The sequence below is a fragment of the Nyctibius grandis genome, chromosome 7, assembly GCF_013368605.1.
Source record: "Nyctibius grandis isolate bNycGra1 chromosome 7, bNycGra1.pri, whole genome shotgun sequence".
Classification (NCBI taxonomy): domain Eukaryota; kingdom Metazoa; phylum Chordata; class Aves; order Nyctibiiformes; family Nyctibiidae; genus Nyctibius; species Nyctibius grandis.
The window spans coordinates 59,141,606-59,160,621 of NC_090664.1; the positions used below are offsets into that span (position 1 = coordinate 59,141,606).

The following is a 19,016-nucleotide window of genomic DNA, read 5'->3' on the forward strand; positions in this document are numbered from 1 at the left end:
CCTCATGTTGAGGTTGAACTTCCTGGGCTCTAGCTTGCATCCATTGTCCCTTGTCCTGTCGCAGGGCACAAGTGACAAGAGGTTGCCCCTTACCTCTTGACACCCAGCCCTCATCTATTTACACACATTAATCAGACCCCCTCTCAGTCTTCTCCTCTCCAGACTCAAAAGCCCCAGGGCTCTCAACCTTTCCTCCTAAGGCAGGTGTTCCAGTCCCTTCATCATCCTCGTAGCCCTCCGTTGGACTCTCTCCAGTAGATCTCTGTCCCTCTTGAACTGGGTAGCCAAGACCTGAACGCAATACTCCAGGTGAGGTCTCACCAGGGTAGAGTAGAGGGGGAGAAGGACCTCCCTCAATCTGCTGGACATACTCTTCTTAATGCACCCCAGGACACCATTGGCCTTCTTGGCCACATTGCTGTCCCATGGATAACTTGTTGTCCACCAGGACTCCAAGGTCCTTCTCCCCGGAGCTGCTCTCTAGCAGATGGCCTCCTAACCTGGACTGGTGCATTTTATTACTCCTTCCCTGGTGCAGGACTCTGCACTTATCCTTGTTGAACCTCATGAGGTTCCTCTTTGCCCAGCTCTCCAGCCTGTCCAAATCACGCTGAATGGCCACATGGCCTTCAGGTAGATCAGCCAAACCCCCCAGCTTCGTATCATCAGCAAACTTGCTGAGAAGACACTCTGCCCCTTCATCAAGGCAGCTGATGAAGATGTTGAACAGGACTGGACCCAGCACTGATCCTTGGGGGACTCCACTAGTTCCAGGTCTCCAGTTGGACTTGGCACCATTGATCACCACTCTTTGGGCTCTATTGTGTAGCCAGTTCTTACTCCATCTCACTGTCTGTTCTTCTACCTCACACTTCCTGAGCTTGCTCACGAGGATGTCATGGGAAACTGTGTCAAACGCCTTGCTAAGGTCAAGGTAGACTATCAAACGCTTTGCTAAGGTCAAGGTAGACCACATCCACTGGTCTCCCTGCATCTACCCATTCAGTCATGACACCATAGAATGCTATCAGGTTAGTCAAGCATGATTTCCCCTTGGTGAATCCAACTGTGGTCAATCAGCCAAGTTTAATATTCTCCTCCGCGATGACACAATTAAACGCTTGGGATCTGATGCCGTAAGTGGGTTAATGGAAGCCAACGCTGATAACCGTGCAGCTCTCGTAACACAGTGAATCCCATTCCTGATCTTATCCTCCCGTGATTAGCACCAGAATTACGTTTGGACTCTCGGGTAAGACAGCTGGTAACATGTAAATAACATGGAAATAAGTTCTCGGAGCTCCCCCACAAAAGCAAGGCGTTTCTTACCTTTGGTTTAGTCTCTTTTGGAGTTAAGGTGGAGGGACGTGTAGTACTGGTGGCTGGGCGTTTAGTAGTAGTGGCTGAAGTAGGACCCGCAGTAGGGCTCGTGGGTTTTTTGTTTGGGGCAGGCGCGGCGGAGGCTGGCCGCTTGGGGCTGGTAGTGGCCAGGGGCCTGGCCTTCGCTGCTGCGGGCTTTGCAGATGGTGTGGAGGCGGCGGGCTTTAGGGTTTTGTCAAAAAGCAAAATCCAGTATAAAAACAAAAAATACAACAAAAAATAGCGCATTGTAAACCAAAACATTGAGCTGCAGGAACATAAAAAATGATATTTTTAAATGAAACAAAAAAATAAAATAATAATTAGCTTTCTGTTTTCTGAGCAAATGACCGAGCCGAAGCAGCAGCAGAGGCTGCCTTCACCTGGGGGAGCTTTGCCGTTCAATTCAAAGCAAACAGGATTTATTCCAGCGACATCTAAAGCAACAGAAGGAATCGCTGCTAAAGCTGGGATTAGTAATTGGGTGTTCTGGCATCTAGTCCTGCGTGCAGCACACAGGACATCGCTTTCCAATTGCAACGGATTGCAAGTTCTAAATCCTCATCTCATCAACTCATAGTCGCTGCCTTCGAGGGGACCCCCCGCCCTACCACTGCTCTGAGGAGTTGGGGCTGGATTTTACTGCAAGCTCCTGACAGCAGGTACCTGTCACGGCTCCTGAACAGCCCTAAAATGAATCTCAGATCCTGAGCAAGATCCCAGAATGCTAATTGTAACAGAAAGAAATGTGTTGTTAACACCTCGGAGAGTATCAGTGTAGCAGAAGTGTTGTCATACGTGTTTACTACTTCTACACCACCGATACCAACCAGGGAATTAATTTAAATCAAAGCTTGCCACAAATTCATTAAATCCACTTTCAGCCACGCTTGCCACCGGCTGAGTTGTTTGCAACTTCCTACCTGGGTGTCTTTGTAAAACGCTTCCCAAACGGCAGCTCAGAAAACAGAACTTGTGTTGCCACAGCTTAAGAAGCAGAAAAGCCGGCAGAAATTAAAACCCACGGAAGCGAAGGCGCTGAACGGGAAACTACACCTACCTTTGCCTTCTTCTCGGGGCTGGGAGGCAGCTCTTTGTTGGGAGGTGTTGTGATATCGTTCCCTGTCACAGCTTCAGCTGGTTTGCTCTCTTCTGGCTTTGCTGGGAAGAAAAAAAGGAAGGGAGACTTCTTAAGGTTGAGATTTTTTTTTTTTTAAATATATATAATTTTTTTTAGTTGCCTATTATTCAACAAGCAGGAGGAGACAGAACTGAGACAGTTACAGGTTGGCTGTTTCTGGGGTTGTTTAGCCTGGAGAAGAGGAGGCTCAGAGGTGACCTTAGTGCAGTCTACAACTACCTGAAGGGAGGTTGTAGTGAGGTGGGAGTTGGCCTCTTCTCCCAGGCAACCAGCGCTAGGACAAGAGGACACAGCCTCAAGCTTGGCCAGGGGAGGGTCACGTTGGCCATTAGGAAGCATTTCTTCTCAGCAAGGGTCATTAGCCATTGGAAGGGGCTGCCCAGGGAGGTGGTGGAGTCACCATCTCTGGAGGGGTTTAAGAAAGCCTGGACATGGCACTTAGTGCCCTGGTCTAGTTGCCGTGGTGGTGTCAGGGCAATGGTTGGACTCGATGAGCCCAGAGGGCTCTTCCAACCCCATTGATTCTGTGATTCTGTGTCTGGAAAATTTCCCCCAAATCACAACACCTACATGAAGATTTTCCCTGTAACAGGACAGGTTCATCTAGATGCCATTAGCACCCCATTTCTCTTATTATTCCAGTGGGAAAGGACAGACAGCAGATGAAGAAAACCTCAGGTTTAATTAAAATAGCAAATCTTCCCATCTTTGAAGTTATTAAAATAAATTGTTGGAATGTTAATGGTGCAGCTGTGACCTCTTCCAGGTTTTACACTATGACTTATCCTGGTTTTAATCTGTCCCTATAATTATTATTATTATTATTATTGGGACATTATTATAGGGACGGCTGTTTCTTCCTCTTGACCTCTCCTCTGCCCACGTCCCCGCGAGGATCCCTGCAGCCGAAGGGAGCTGCTAACGGGGAAGGTCACACAGGGAAGCAGGAACATGAAACTCGTGACATGCGTGGATCACGCCAACCCTCGTTAGCGTGGAAACCATCACGTCATGCTGCCGCACGCGGTGTGTCACAGCACAAAGCTCAGGGTCAGCTACGAGGGTGGCGAGTTTTTCGCTGTGATTGTTCATTTTTGCCATTGGCACCCGAGGCTGTTCTGTCCCCTGCTGAGCGGGGACAGCGGACACACGCTCCTCTCCCAGCACCACCAGAGCAGCCACAGCCACCTCCCTTGTCTCCTTTCAAAAACCACTCTCTAAGGCATCATCCAGCCACCAGCAGAAGGACAGAGATGGACTTTTGACAAGGGCATGGAGTGACAGGATGAGGGGGGACGGTTTTAAACTGAAAGAGGGGAGATTGAGATGAGATCTGAGGAAGAAATTCTTTGCTGTGAGGGTGGTGAGACCCTGGCCCAGGTTGCCCAGAGCAGCTGTGGCTGCCCCCTCCCTGGCAGTGTTCAAGGCCAGGCTGGATGGGGCTGGGAGCAACCTGGTGTGGTGGAAGGTGTCCCTGCCCATGGCAGGGGGCTGGAACTGGATGGACTTTAAGGTCCCTTCCCACCCAAACCAGTCTGGGATTGTGTGATTCTATGAAATCTGGAGTGAAGAGCTTCAATGCCCAAAACGATCAGAGTACATTAAAGTTCTACAAAACAAATAGGATTTTGTTTTTTTCAATGTAAACCAGAAATGCAGCATCACCAAGCTGATGGAGCTACGCTGCAGGACAGCACACATGCAGCTTAAAGAACTTGCATCTATAAATAATAATAATGACAAACCCCGGAGAGCTGGGTAGGGAACTTTCCTATCTCAGGGCCCACAGGAGCGTTATCCAGGTTCTACCTCTCACAGCCCCCAACACAGTGGGGTACACAACCCTGTCCGCACCCCCAAGGCATTACAGAGGAATAGTTTTGTTTTGTGCTGCCTCAATTTGTGTAACAGCCCTTTGCTCTCGTTCTTTGGTTAATTACGAGGGCATTTTCTGCCATACAGAGCAGGGAACTGCCTGGGAAGATCTCCTAGTTACAGGGAGTATGAGGAAAAGCTGCCAAATCTTAATCAAATTTGTTCATTAGTCTGCAAGAATTATTTAAGAGACTTTTCAGTTTGCTTGTTCCCCCAAGCATGGCAACAAACCTCTGAAGGATACGTCAGAGAGACTTTGTTGGGAGCTGTGGCAGGGGCTGCTGCTCTGCCCGGAGCTCCTGCTCCTCCTGGCATTCGCTGACGGAGAGAATTCAGCTCAGCTGAGTCAGCACCCAGAACCGAGTTACTCCCGGGGGGAAAGGGGCTTGAAGGAGAGAGGGAAGGACATTCCCCCGCTTTGGCATCTTCCACTGATAAACTCAAAGGGACAATCCTGCCAGCAGGTACCTTCTCCCTGCCATGGCAAGCTGCACCGAGCTGCCTGGTACATCCATCCTCATCCATTCATTACTAAGTATGTTCTTAATGGTGGAAAATAAACTTTTTCTACGTATCAGGTCACAACACCGTGAGGCACCGCTGCTTCATGACTTCTAAGAGCAACACTGGAAGAAATTACACGTATCTAAGAGCACCAGAGAAAACAAATGGCTCCACAACAGCGACTAAACCCACAAACCGCAAACTCCAGAACGTTGTTTGAGGTTTTACAGACATCAGTTATGAAAGAGCAAACTCACTGTGGTGCTTATGTGTCCCTTAACAGCGACACCAGCGTCCTTCAGACACGCTGAAGGGAGGGATGGTCGGGATCCCTGATGTGCTGCAAGGAGGAGGGACCCCGGGGTGGCCCGGCCCTTCTCACATGGACACCGGGCTGCAGTTACTCCATATTTACAGCACCCATCTGCCTCTAGCTCATCTTAGACAGAACAGGCCGGTTTGGGGAAAAAAGCTAAAGACACTCGTTCACCTCTCTCACTGGTGAGGCCGCACCTTGAATCCTGTGTCCAGTTCTGGGCCCCGCACTTCAAGAGAGATGTTGAGGTGTTGGAGCGAGTGCAGAGGAGGGCGACCAAGCTGGGGAAGGGTCTGGAGGGTCTGACCTACGAGGAACGGCTGAGGGAGCTGGGGGTGTTTAGCCTGGAGAAGAGGAGGCTCAGAGGTGACCTTAGTGCAGTCTACAACTACCTGAAGGGAGGTTGGAGCGCAGTGGGAGTCGGCCTCTTCTCCCAGGCAACCAGCGCTAGGACAAGAGGACACAGCCTCAAGCTTGGCCAGGGGAGGGTCAGGTTGGACATTAGGAAGCATTTGTTCTCAGCAAGGGTCATTAGCCATTGGAAGGGGCTGCCCAGGGAGGTGGTGGAGTCACCATCTCTGGAGGGGTTTAAGAAAAGACTGGACATGGCACTTAGTGCCCTGGTCTAGTTGCCATGGTGGTGTCAGGGCAATGGTTGGACTCGATGATCCCAGAGGGCTCTTCCAACCTGATTGATGCTGTGATTCTGTGACAACTGTCCTGCATATCCAAGATAATGGCAATGTTTTCCTTGACAAGGTTCCTCTCTCATCTGCTGCAGGAGGACTTTGGCACTGGCAGATGCAGCCCTGCTGTCAGACAAGTGCCTTCTCATACAAAAATGTGCTCAAATTCAGCAATGTTATAGTTCACTGAAAAAAAAAACCCCAAACGCCCCCATAGTTTGAACCCTCTTGCTGGTTGAAGCCTATGGTGACTCGTGTTGGCCATCCTGGTGGCCCATCTCCCAGTGCTTCCCAGGCTTCATCCACACCATCCCCAGCATCAGCTGTGTACAAGTCACCTCGTCAGCTGAAACTACAGTTGGCAAAGACACGCTAGAGCCCACAACAAGTTAAAAAGCATATTTTTAAAATTAATTTGTCACCACAAACCAGATGTCTGCCATTGCTGGATGAAGGACCCAGCAAACATGAGCACATGGTGTTCAGATCAAACTGCAGTCAGAGGGAACAAGACTCGTAACAAATAAGCAGTCGTGATTTTTCAGAATAAATAGTAAAAATGAGATCATCTGGGCCAAAACTGGCACTCAAAAAAAATACGCCTCAGCTTGTTGTTATAAAAGGAGACAATATTCATCCTATAGATCTGAAAAATTACGGAGAATATAACTCATATGTTTGTCTCTTATTGGCAGGGTGAGACATTAAAAAAAAAAAACACTAATAAGGGAACTTATAATTCTGCCTCCACCAGCCAAGTTTAAACGCTGTGATGTAAATAAAGCACGTGGGGCCATCCGTGGGGTGGGCACGATCTCCTGCAAGGCGATTCATCCTCATGTTTAGGTCTTAGCAGTCACTCCCAACAAGTTATTGACCCAAGAACCCTGGTGTCTGAGGAGAGTCTTAACATATTTTATCCGTAACCTCTTACTTCTACATACGCTGCCACTCTCTCCATGGTTACTAGCAGCAGGTGAGTTACCATTAGAAGAAACATAATGTGTTATAAAGCAGAGGAGGCCACGGAGATGCTCCGAGGGCTGGAGCACCTCTGCTCTGGAGACAGGCTAAGAATGTTGGGGTTCTTCAGCCTGGAGAAGAGAAGGCTCTGGGGAGACCTTCTAGCACCTTCCAATCCCTGAAGGGGCTACAGGAAAGCTGGAGAGGGGCTTTTGACAAGGGCATGGAGTGACAGGACGAGGGGGAACGGTTTTAAAGTGACAGAGGGGAGATTGAGATGAGATGTGAGGAAGAAATTCTTTGCTGTGAGGGTGGTGAGAGCCTGGCCCAGGTTGCCCAGAGAAGCTGTGGCTGCCCCCTCCCTGGCAGTGTTCAAGGGCAGGTTGGATGGGGCTGGGAGCAACCTGGTCTGGTGGAAGGTGTCCCTGCCCGTGGCAGGGCGCTGGAACTGGATGGGCTTTAAGGTCCCTCCCAACCCAAACCAGTCTGTGATTCTATGATGCAATAGTTTTTAGAATGATATCTTTTTTCCCCTAAAGAACAGACTGTAGAACACCTATGTTATCACCCATATAAAAGACCAAAGCTGTCCACCAATGCTCAACATGAATGTTTAAACAGACTGTCTGGTATTTCTCTAAAACAATTTCCCTGTTTGAACAGTGAGTCTCGCTCCAAAGCTTCCTATACAGCACCAACACAGCTCAAGAGAACAACTTTCCAAGGAGCCTCCAAGGACACCTTACAATTGATCATTCAAACCCAACCCGTTCCACGGCATCCGCAGAAAACTGTCGTCCACTAAACCACAAGATTCTGATGTCAGAGCTTTTCCTCTGGTTGTCTTTCAGCGAATCCCAGCCTGGTTGGGGTCAGAAGGGGCCTCTGGAGATCATCCAGCCCAACCCCTGCCAAAGCAGGGTCACCCACAGCACGTTGCACAGGGTCATGTCCAGGCAGGTTTGAATATCTCCAGAGAAGGAGACTCCCCCCTCCCTGGGCAGCCTGTGCCAGGGCTCTGGCACCCTCACACCAAAGAAGTTCCTCCTCATATTCAGATGGAACTTCCCATGTTTCAGTTTGTGCCCGTTGCCCCTTGTCCTGGCGCTGGGCACCACTGAGAAGAGTCTGGCCCCATCCCCTTGACACCCACCCCTGAGGTATCTGTGAGCATTGATAAGATCCCCCCTCAGTCTGCTCTTCTCCAGCTGAACAGCCCCAGCTCCCTCAGCCTCTCCTCGCAGCAGAGATGCTCCAGCCCTCTGACCATCTCCGTACCCCTCCACTGGACTCTCCCCAGTAGTTCCTTCTCTTTCTTGAACTGGGGGGCCCAGAACTGGACACTACTCTGGGTGTGGCTTCACTCTAGGGAGACACTCTCTCACTAAAGGAGGTCAGAAAATGGAGCATTTCCTCCTTCATATCACAAGGATGTACAGAACTTCCCTCCAAATGAATAAAAAAAAAGAGTATGATGATGGAGAGTTCGGTTGATTTTAAGCTCTGCTGTCCAAAATCCACAGGCATCTTCTGAAAAAGACTGAAGAGGTTGGACATTAGGAAGCATTTCTTCTCAGCAAGGGTCATTAGCCATTGGAAGGGGCTGCCCAGGGAGGTGGTGGAGTCACCATCTCTGGAGGGGTTTAAGAAAAGCCTGGACATGGCACTTAGTGCCCTGGTCTAGTTGCCATGGTGGTGTCAGGGCAATGGTTGGACTTGATGATCCCAGAGGGCTCTTCCAACCTGGTTGATTCTGTGATTCTGATTCTGTAATCATAGGTCTTCTTGAAGCCAAGTCCTGATTATGAATAACTGTATATAGTTTTCCTAAGCATACGGAGAAAAAACCCACCCCTCTCCTCCAAAAAACCATCTCTCTCACCATCCTGTGACTTGAAGTTTAGAGACCACCTGCTTGTCCAACAGCTTTTTAGCCCATGTAATCGTTTAAGAGTAGCACAGCAGAACGCTGTAGGCTGGAGGGGATGTCTGGAGATCATCTAGCCTGCCCTGCACTCAAATTATATCAGATTGCTCAGAGGTTTTTTCAATCATATTCAGAGCATCTCCAAGGATGGAGGATGTAGATCTTGGGACTTCTCCTCCAATATCTGATTAGCCTCATGGTAAAAAAAAAAAGTGTATAATAAAATATCTCAATTCTCAGATTCCTGGCAAAGACATTTTACAGCTTCCCTGTGGATTGCTCACGAGTCACCCAGCACCAGTCGCTTTCATCTGCTGTTTCTAGTTTGTTCTCTCTTCCTTTCTGAACTCCTAGAGCTCCATCTGCTGAAGGAAAGCCACACAAAGGCATCCTTATGACAGCCACATCCTACAAAATCCTTACAATGGCAGCGTTATTGCTCCTCCTCTCCAGGTACAGAAACCAAACCATCAGGGTTACAGAACCCAGGAGAGCAGACACAGACCTTCAGTCTTGCAGATCCCTTTGCCATCGGTTTTGCGGTAACAGCTCTCTTGTGAAAGCTGTTACTGTGTGAAAAAAACAGGGACTAAATCTGAAAAGCTTCACTGTTCGTGTTTAATCCCATGAAGCAGTAAAATTAGGAAAAATGTACTTACAGAAACATACCTGTGAGTATCTTTTTAAAGCTAAACTGTGTCACTGCGTTGTTCTATAAACCATGGAACTCAGAATAAAAGCCCCTGTGCACATATTTCTCAAATATCACGTGGCAACTTGTTCAAGAATAAACACTCCCAAAAATTCACTCTGCACATCAAAAGGAACAGGGGAAGACCCCAGTATAACGTATCTCAGGTTCCTCTTACAAGGCCAAGAGCGAGTACTTCTATTTTCTGCTACTGTGGTAGGCAAAAGCTGAAGTCCAGAGCGAGTCCAGAGGAGGGCGACCAAGCTGGTGAAGGGTCTGGAGGGTCTGACCTGCGAGGAACGGCTGAGAGAGCTGGGGGTGTTTAGCCTGGAGAAGAGGAGGCTCCGAGGTGACCTTAGTGCAGTCTACAACTACCTGAAGGGAGGTTGTAGCGCAGTGGGAGTCGGCCTCTTCTCCCAGGCAACCAGCGCTAGGACAAGAGGACACAGCCTCAAGCTTGGCCAGGGGAGTGTCACGTTGGACATTAGGAAGCATTTCTTCTCAGCAAGGGTCATTGGACATTGCCCAGGGAGGTGGTGGAGTCACCATCTGTGGAGGGGTTTAAGAAAAGCCTGGACATGGCACTTAGTGCCCTGGTCTAGTTGCCATGGTGGTGTCAGGGCAATGGTTGGACTCGATGAGCCCAGAGGGCTCTTCCAACCTGATCGATTCTGTGATTCTGTAAAGTGAAGATGAAGGATAACAGTAATTCTATACTGTGCATCTGGAAGATTTTTAAAGAATGTTATGTCTTGTTTTCCTTTTTCTCCCTTTATTGTCTAGTTAAATGAGCGTTTCAGCAGGTACTCAAGACTATATCACTTAAATCCTCTCCTACCTATCCCACTTGGTAGGTATCAGCTCCATTTTATGGGGTCTGTATTTCACCTGCCTTGCCCCATGTCACCGATCAGGGCTGGCTCATTTACGTGCTTCCAAACGGAAGGGGACACGCAGCTGCATTCAAACGTGCTCGTGAGCGAGGCCAGGCCCTCATCGTCCGCGTCCCCAGCAAGGGATAGTCAGCAGGATAAGCTGAAGTAGAACATCGCTCAATGAAACAGCTCCATAATTCTCATCAGGATTAGAGTCATCAACTGAAAATCCATTAAGAGAAATAGGTTAAGCAATAAGGGGAATGGTTTTAAACTGAAAGAGGGTGGATTTAGATTAGATCTGAGGAAGAAATTCTTTGCTGTGAGGGTGGTGAGAGCCTGGCCCAGGTTGCCCAGAGAAGCTGTGGCTGCCCCCTCCCTGGCAGTGTTCAAGGCCAGGTTGGACGGGGTTGGGAGCAACCTGGTCTGGTGGAAGGTGTCCCTGCCTGTGGCAGGGGGGTCGAACTGGATGGGCTTTAAGGTGCCTTCCAACTCAAACCAGCCTGTGATTCTGTGATTCTAAGGCAACGACCATCTTTACTCTCCCCTTAAACATAAACCAACCTTAGCAACACCCCCAGCCCACGTTAAATACTGCTTTGGCCAGAAATGCAGCCGAGAGGGATGAGCTCTGCCTTGTTCATCCATCACCACCCAGAAGAAGCTGCTTCATCACAAAAATCACCATCAAATAAAGCCTTTTTAAACAAAGGCTCTTTAGACAAAAGTATCTACAAATACAACAAATCTCCATTTAAGCAGAAATACAACCCTTATCTGCTTCCTCCTCTCCAGAAAAGGCTCAATAAAATGTCTCCTGCTTGACCCAAACACAGCTCAGCATTTTATTTGGCACCAAATGCAACTCAATCAACGTGTACATTTTCATTTGTTATCAAGAATTGAGGAATAAACCACATGTTCTCTTTGCCTACATCTCGTAAACCCACGTTGATTTGTTAAGACTCTATTTTTTACCCAGGAAGGGAAATTCTAAATCAGAACTTGTTCTTCTAGAACAATCTAAACTACTTTTTTTTTTTTACATGTTTACCTAACATGGCATGAACTGAAATCAGGCAGCTATTTAGAGTAATTAGCATACTCTGGCTGTAATACTTCACTAAAAATTTGATGCTGGAGATAAAAAAGCTAACAAAATCATTAGGCTTTTCCCTTTTCATTGATAAAAGTGGAAGCACTTTCATAAAACCAACAAAAAGCTCTATTCTGTCAATGCCCCAACAAACCAAAGCGAGAGAGATGCGCACACCTCCCAGTCAGGCTAAAACCACCAAAAACCACAGCGGTCTCAGAAGGGAGATCAGGTGGGGACCAGGGAAGAAAAGCCACCTGAATTCACACTGCAGTCTGTCCCCAGGGCTGGTCTGAACACCGAGGAAGCCTCAGAGCCTCTCCGGGTGGCCACTCGAGCTTGGACAGGGCTTGGGCCAGGGACACCAAGACTATTCTCAGTGTCTGAAGGCCTAAAATTGCTATTCCACACCGTTCAAAATGCAAAACAATGACAAGCATGATCCTGTCCCTGAACACTCAAGCACAAAGATGAGACATCAGAATAACAGAATCACAGAATCGTTTTGGTTGGGAAGGACCTTTAAGATCATCGAGCCCACCCGTCACCCCAGCACTGCCAAGACCACCACTGACCCATGGCCCTCAGCACCACATCTACACGGCTTTTAAACCCCTACAGGGATGGGGACTCCACCACTGCCCTGGGCAGCCTGTGCCAGCACTTGACAACCCTTTCCATGAAGAAATTGTCCCTGATCTCCAATCTAAACCTCGCCTGGCACAACTTGAGGCCGGTTCCTCTCGTCCCATCGCTTGTTACCTGGGAGAAGAGACCGACCCCCCTCGCTACACCCTCCTTTCAGGCAGTTGTAGAGAGCGAGAAGGTCTCCCCTCAGCCTCCTTTTCTCCAGGCTAAACCCCCCCAGCTCCCTCAGCCGCTCCCCATCACACTTGTGCTCCAGACCCTTCCCCAGCCCCGTTGCCCTTCTCTGGACTCGCTCCAGCACCTCAAGGTCTTTCTTGTCGTGAGGGGCCCAAAACTGCACCCAGGATTCGAGGTGCGGCCTCCCCAGTGCCGAGCACAGGGGGACGATCCCTGCCCTGGTCCTGCTGGCCACACTAGTGCTGGTGCAAACATTACACCATATTACCAATGATCCAACTAGTCCAACGTCAAATTCTTGCATATTATCCGATACCAACAACAAGCCACAGAGAAGCCGGGTCTGGGGGGATCTTTCTAACCCTTGTATCAGCTGATATGCCACTGGCCTTGGACTTGAAGCAGGACATTTTATACACCTTCATACTATGCAGCATTCCTTGAAGACCCACCCATAGACATTCCCATTCGTTGAGTCCTGCCACACTCATCACCCTCGGCTTGCAGCAGGAATTCCCAGGGGTGAGCAGCGCACGGCCATAAACAACATCCCTGCACCAGACTGGCACGGGCTGCCCTCAGCCCACCCTCACCTTGCTCTTCTCCCCTCTCTCCCCAGAGAAAGGGGAAGAGGAAAGCCTACACAGCTGCCCCAAAGCCCTGGTTTGAAGGTGGTCTCCCTCGAAGGGCCAGTAGTTTTTGCTAATTTTGAGAAAGCCCAGCGCGTGTCACAGAACAGGGAACCCACCTGACTGATGTAACGATTACAACACTTCCAGCATAATATTAAACTCAATCCTTGAGAGACATCAATGTTTATTTGATATTTAAGGCTGAACATGCGTACACCAAGTAAGAATTTTCAGTGAACTACCAACAGCCCTGATCAGGCACCGTTTATCTCCAGCCCCTTCATCTCCCTCCCCGTTCCTGCAGCCTGCAATCATTTTGTTCTTCTCTTTCTCATTAGAAGCAGGATTTCATCTGGCAAGGAACCTTGTTAGCAAGCCATCACCCACAGCACTAACAAGACTTGAAACAAGTATCCTCAGTTCATTATGAGGTAGTTGGGCTGATATTTCCTAATCCCATAATTAACTTTAATCCACGTAGACCTGGGGCGACAGGCTCTCACAGCCTAACTCAGGCACGCTGGAAGTCTTGGATTCTGCATTTATCTAAACCACAAAGTGTTCTGCTGCAAAAAAAACCTGCAGGAGATTCAGAAGTTACGTTAGATTGCACACCTTGCTTAGGGATTTATAACAACATAAGAGTCAGAAAACCAAGATAATTTTTCTGATGCATTCACTGAACTGCTGAGTATTAGAGAGGTGACAGTCCCAACCGAGCGTGGTCCAGCGGAGCCTGGAATTTTAAACTGACAGAGGGGAGATTGAGATGAGATGTGAGGAAGAAATTGTTTGCTGTGAGGGTGGTGAGAGCCTGGCCCAGGTTGCCCAGAGCAGCTGTGGCTGCCCCCTCCCTGGCAGTGTTCAAGGCCAGGTTGGATGGGGCTGGGAGCAACCTGGTCTGGTGGAAGGTGTCCCTGTCCGTGGCAGGGGGTTGGGACTAGATGGGCTTTAAGGTCCCTTCCCACCCAAACCAGTCTGTGATTCTATGAATTTCTGGTATTTCAGATCAGAAAATACTTCAAGTTGGAGGAAATTCAAAGAAAATGAGAGGTGAAGGCAGTGGTGAACGACATCGCTTATCTAAGTGATATCATTGGAGGTGACACATTAGGTACGTGCAACATCTCACACAACAGCTTATACACAACGTGAACATGAATCAAATCTGTTGTTCGGTGCAGGAAACAATGCGACTGCTTGTTTTGGTGAGAATCTGCAGCAACTACTGACAAAACAAGGGACCAGAACAAGTTCTACAGCTCAGCTCTGATCAGCACTAACCTGCAGTCAGGATCTCCTTGCTTAAAATGCCTGCCGTGGGCACGTGAGAGATTAGAATGGGTATGACTTTTTGATAATTTTTAGAACGAAATGAAACTACATGTGCCATCATACTAACACCCATCTGTCTGCAAAAAAGAAATTGAGAGCAGGCCCGAGGAGGACTTGGGGGTGATGGGTGACGAGAAGCTCACCATGAGCCGGCAACGTGCGCTGGTAGCCCAAAGCCACCCGTGTCCTGGGCTGCATCCCCAGCAGCGTGGCCAGCAGGGTGAGGGAGGGGATTCTGCCCCTCTGCTCCGCTCTCGTGAGACCCCCCTGCAGTGCTGCGTCCAGCTCTGGGGCCCAACAGAAGGACACGGAGCTGTTGGAGCGAGTCCAGAGGAGGCCACGGAGATGCTCCGAGGGCTGGAGCCCCTCTGCTCTGGAGACAGGCTGAGAGCTGGGGCTGGTCAGCCTGGAGAAGAGAAGGCTCCGGGGAGACCTTCTAGCACCTTCCAGTGCTTGAAGGGGCTACAGGAAAGTGGGAGAGGGGCTTTTGACAAGGGCATGGAGTGACGGGACGAGGGGGAACGGTTTAAACTGAAAGAGGGGAGATTGAGATGAGATGTGAGGAAGAAATAGTTTGCTGTGAGGGTGGTGAGAGCCTGGCCCAGGTTGCCCAGAGCAGCTGTGGCTGCCCCCTCCCTGGCAGTGTTCAAGGCCAGGTTGGATGGGGCTGGGAGCAACCTGGTCTGGTGGAAGGTCCTGGTCCCTGCCTGTGGCAGTGGGGCTGGAACTGGATGGGCTTTAAGGTCCCTTCCCACCCAAACCAGTCTGTGATTCCATGATTCTATGAGATATTTTATGTACAATTCTAGGTCACCTTAAAAACCAGAAGTAGTAGAGGTTCAGTAAAAAAACAAACCAAACAAACCCTGGCTGCACAGGACCGAGCAGATCTGCTGTTGGCAGAAGGTCTGAGGGATGCCATTCAAATGGTTCGAGAATCACGTTGGGCAATTCTTCCAAGTATTTTTAGGATGAAAAAAGGTGCAAGTGACAAACGTTGTTGCCTCAAATGTAAGCGCAAAGTTCAGAATGAACAGATCGAGCAGGCAGAAGCATTAACAGAAGGAAGAACCTACTTATATCAGATAAAATCGATATGGTGGCCATTTTGGACACATCGCCTTGTGACTGGAAGGAGACCAGATTTAGAATCAGTTCCATACTCACAGCCAAGACCGCTTGCTTGGCTGAGATATTTTTATTATAACCACCTCTCTGCTCATGAACTGGGGAGAGGAAGCAAGAGCTCATCACAGAAAGTTCGAAAACATTTCAGACACATCCAAGGCGTTTTTGTCTGCTTGCTTTTCCATTCCCCAAATTCTTTCTAAACTACACATATATAAAGCAAAGAAAACATTTTATTGCATCTACTGCTATGTTTTCTTCCAGGAGAGAATAAATCCAGAGTTTCGTTCTTACCAATGCACTACACAACAGAACAAACCAAACCTAACTCAACCTCACCAGCTGTTAATTTTGGAGAAAAAGAGGAAAAAAAGTTGTTACAACTCTCTTGTATCCTCGCCCAGGAAAGCCCAGGAGCTCTCTGCTAACTCAGTCATTGCTGTATCAGTTCACACTCACATCTATGGTTATAAGGACAATAAACTAGCTTTGAAAATAAAGATTGCGAGAGCACAAAATTTTAAACCTAGATGCTTAAAAGGAGCTTGGGAATAGGAATTAGCCATCTGCAACGAGCAACCCGGGCAGAAGACTCTGCGCGGTCCTGTCTTTCAGTGACCTTCACATCACTGATGCTCAGCCCCTCTGGGGAAAGCCTGTCAATCCACTTGAAATCAGAAACAGATTTAAAACGTAATCTAAACATCCCACAGATCTGCGTTTCAAAACGCTCGCCTCTTCAGCTCGGCAGGATTTGCCAGCCTACCCAAACCTGGGTTTGGGTTTACCCAAACACGAACCTCTTTGCTAATGTGCCTTGTTGCAAATGAACTGGAGAGTGTTCCACATTTGTGGCCAAACACCACTTTTACCCACGTTATGCTTAAGTTGTCACGAAGTCTGACGACCCTTTCGTGTTTAAGTACAAAATTGGGCGCAGGTAAACACACACCTGCACAGCTCCTACCAGCACCCGAGCAAACCCATCTCCAGGCGTCCCCTCCAACCTGGAGCTCGCTGCATCGCTCTGGTGACCATCAGCACGAGAGCTGATGACTCCTGCCTGCGTGAAAAGACTCGACATCTCTGTCCATGTCTTCAATCTGTGACGTGCTGCTACCAAAACTGACACGACTCCATCTCACAACTGCCAGAGTTACTTAAAATCTGTGCACCAAGTAGACCGTAAGGAACAAGGTAACACTGAGAGAATGGAAAGGGAAGAAGATAAAGACGTGTTGGCACTTTGGAGAGGGGAGGCTCCTACTGCCAAAACCTCCTTCTGCAGATCATAGAATCACAGACTGGTTTGGGTTGGGAGGGACCTTAAAGCCCATCCAGTTCCAACCCCCTGCCACGGGCAGGGACACCTTCCACCACACCAGGTTGCTCCAAGCCCCATCCAACCTGGCCTTGAACACTGCCAGGGAGGGGGCAGCCACAGCTTCTCTGGGCAACCTGGGCCAGGGTCTCACCACCCTCACAGCAAACAATTTCTTCCTCAGATCTCATCTCAATCTGAGTCTTGGAAATTGAAGCATCTTAGAGAAATTATTAACGAAAAGTAAAACTCTAATTAGACACAGAATATGATTCTGCTGAAAGTCATTCCTGACAGCTGGAGGAAGGATGGATGATCAGAGCCAGGAGACGACTGAGTGACCGTTGGGGGTCACTCACACACTGCAGGACCACAGATGGTAACTCTCCGCTCGGGCAGCTCAGGGACCGCCTGTCCACGCTCCTCGCTGCTCAGAGCTCAGCTCAGCAACCCCAACTCAGCGGTTTGGAGCTCTACCTGAACAGCACATCCCTCCACCCACCCGCACCTTACTCTCCCTTCTCACACTGGGGTATTACAACTTCACGTTAGTCCTCTGTGCGTTCAGCAAACCAGCTGTCTACAAAAGTCATCAGCTGCAAAAATTCTCATGCAAGTCTTTTGTCTTTATTCCCTGACACTTGTTTTTTATTCTTCCCATGCAAAGCTCTCATTAATACGGGCGACAAAGCACACAGAGCATCCTCACACCCAAAATCTGGGAAAAAAAAGGAGGTTTATAGCTGGCAAGGGGGACGGAGATGTTGTTCCAGGCTGGAGAACAAAGATTAACTACTCTTCTCACAGATTTTAAATCCGAAGACTGACCTCACACATCACAGCACTGTCGAAACAACAAAACACCACAAAACCAAACAAGCTGCTATTGACACTCAGCAATGGGAACGGCTCCTTTGGAGCTGGGCTTTGGGAAGGAGCTTACGGGAAATTCCACTTTGAATTTCAGCACTGACGCAGTTGGGAAGAGTTTAACGACATAAATCGTCCGACCCCTTTACTCTCGCTGAAAGAGCAACGCCAAAAGGTGCTAAAAAGCTTAAGGGAAAAGCACAACCCGCAGATCTTTTCAGCGCAGAGGGAAAGGTTTTCACTTTGCTAATGCCCTCACTCCCACAACTCAGAGGGGTACCTGTGCTCGCGGGAGGAGGATACTCAAGAGGGACCTATTGCGAGTAAGAATACGACAGATTTTAAAATCTGTCAGTCAGGTTTAGGATCCCAGCAAGCAATTCCTGGCTGGTGCTGCCATAGATGCTGTCAAACCAGACAGGCAATAATTTTTTTTACATTTTTTCCTCCATTTTCATCAATCCCCAAATACATCCTTTGTTCTAACGGCCGGCACCTGCACCGTGCGGGTCTGTTCAGATGCACCGAGCCACCCCCCTCTGCCTGCAGGCTGGGAAGTCAGGCAGGGGCTTCCCAGCTACCGCCTGCGTGCGCCCAGGGAGGTAAAAATCAGCAACATACCATCACGTGGTGAATCTCCTCGCTTGGGAGCCGGAGAGCTCTGCACATCGCTGACCTCAATTTCTTTTCTCTCCACTGGAGCAGGTTTGCTGGATTCCAGCTCGGTGCATTTGCTTTTCGGAGAAGCGAACCCCGCGGCCCCCTCGGTGACATTTCTCTTGTCCCTCTTCGCCGCCGCCTCCTCCCTCTCTTTGTCCTGGCTGCTGATCTCAGGGATTTGCTCCAGCTTGCTGTGATACAAGCCCGGGCTGCCCAGCTCTTTCTTGACCGAGTTGCTGCCGCTGTTCCACTCCTCTCTCTTCTTGGCAGCCGGCTCCTCTGCCAGGAGGGGCTGATGCTCCTTCACCACGAGGCTGGGCAGCCCCGCGCCGCTCGCCTCGGGACCCGAGCTGCCCGCGGAGGTTTGCTCTTCAGACACCGTCATTGACCTCTTCATGGGAGCACCCGGCTTCCTGGCCGTGGGGCTCGAGCACTGGGTCAGGCTGCTGTTAGGAGAGAGCAGACCAGTAGCGACGTCTTCTCTAAGCACCGGCTCGGGGTATTTATCAGCCAGGTTAAGGGTGAGGGGCACCGACAAGTGCGAGCACTCCGACATCGCACGCCTCATCGCCTTCCTTTGGTGGGCAGCCCTGTTCAGAAAATCGCTGTTGTCTGCACAGCTCAGCTTGTCTTCCATCTCTTCCTCCATTTCAGCCGTGTTATTAAAGTAACTACTTCTGGAGTCATCTTGGGCAAGCTCTACGGTGGTCGTTGGAGGTGCTGGCTTAGATGCCGTTGAGGAAGAAGAAAATCCACCCTGCACATAGTTGTCATTAACTACTCCAGCCACACAATAGCTGGGGGCTCCATCT

General features: G+C 49.3%; 1 protein-coding gene across 8 annotated transcripts in view; it reads right to left on the reverse strand.

Annotated features, from left to right (window-relative positions):
• MAP4 (microtubule associated protein 4) overlaps positions 1–19,016 on the reverse strand; it is a 182,055-nt gene that overhangs the window by 26,768 nt on the left and 136,271 nt on the right. For 7 of the 8 annotated variants that reach the window (XM_068404385.1, XM_068404386.1, XM_068404390.1 and 4 more), the window contains 2 exons: positions 2,420–2,520; positions 1,330–1,542 (listed from right to left, as the gene is read on the reverse strand). In XM_068404385.1, coding sequence (XP_068260486.1) covers positions 1,330–1,542; positions 2,420–2,520 — 314 coding nt within the window. The remainder of the gene's footprint in view (positions 1–1,329; positions 1,543–2,419; positions 2,521–19,016) is intronic. The other variant, XM_068404388.1, reaches the window with a different exon arrangement.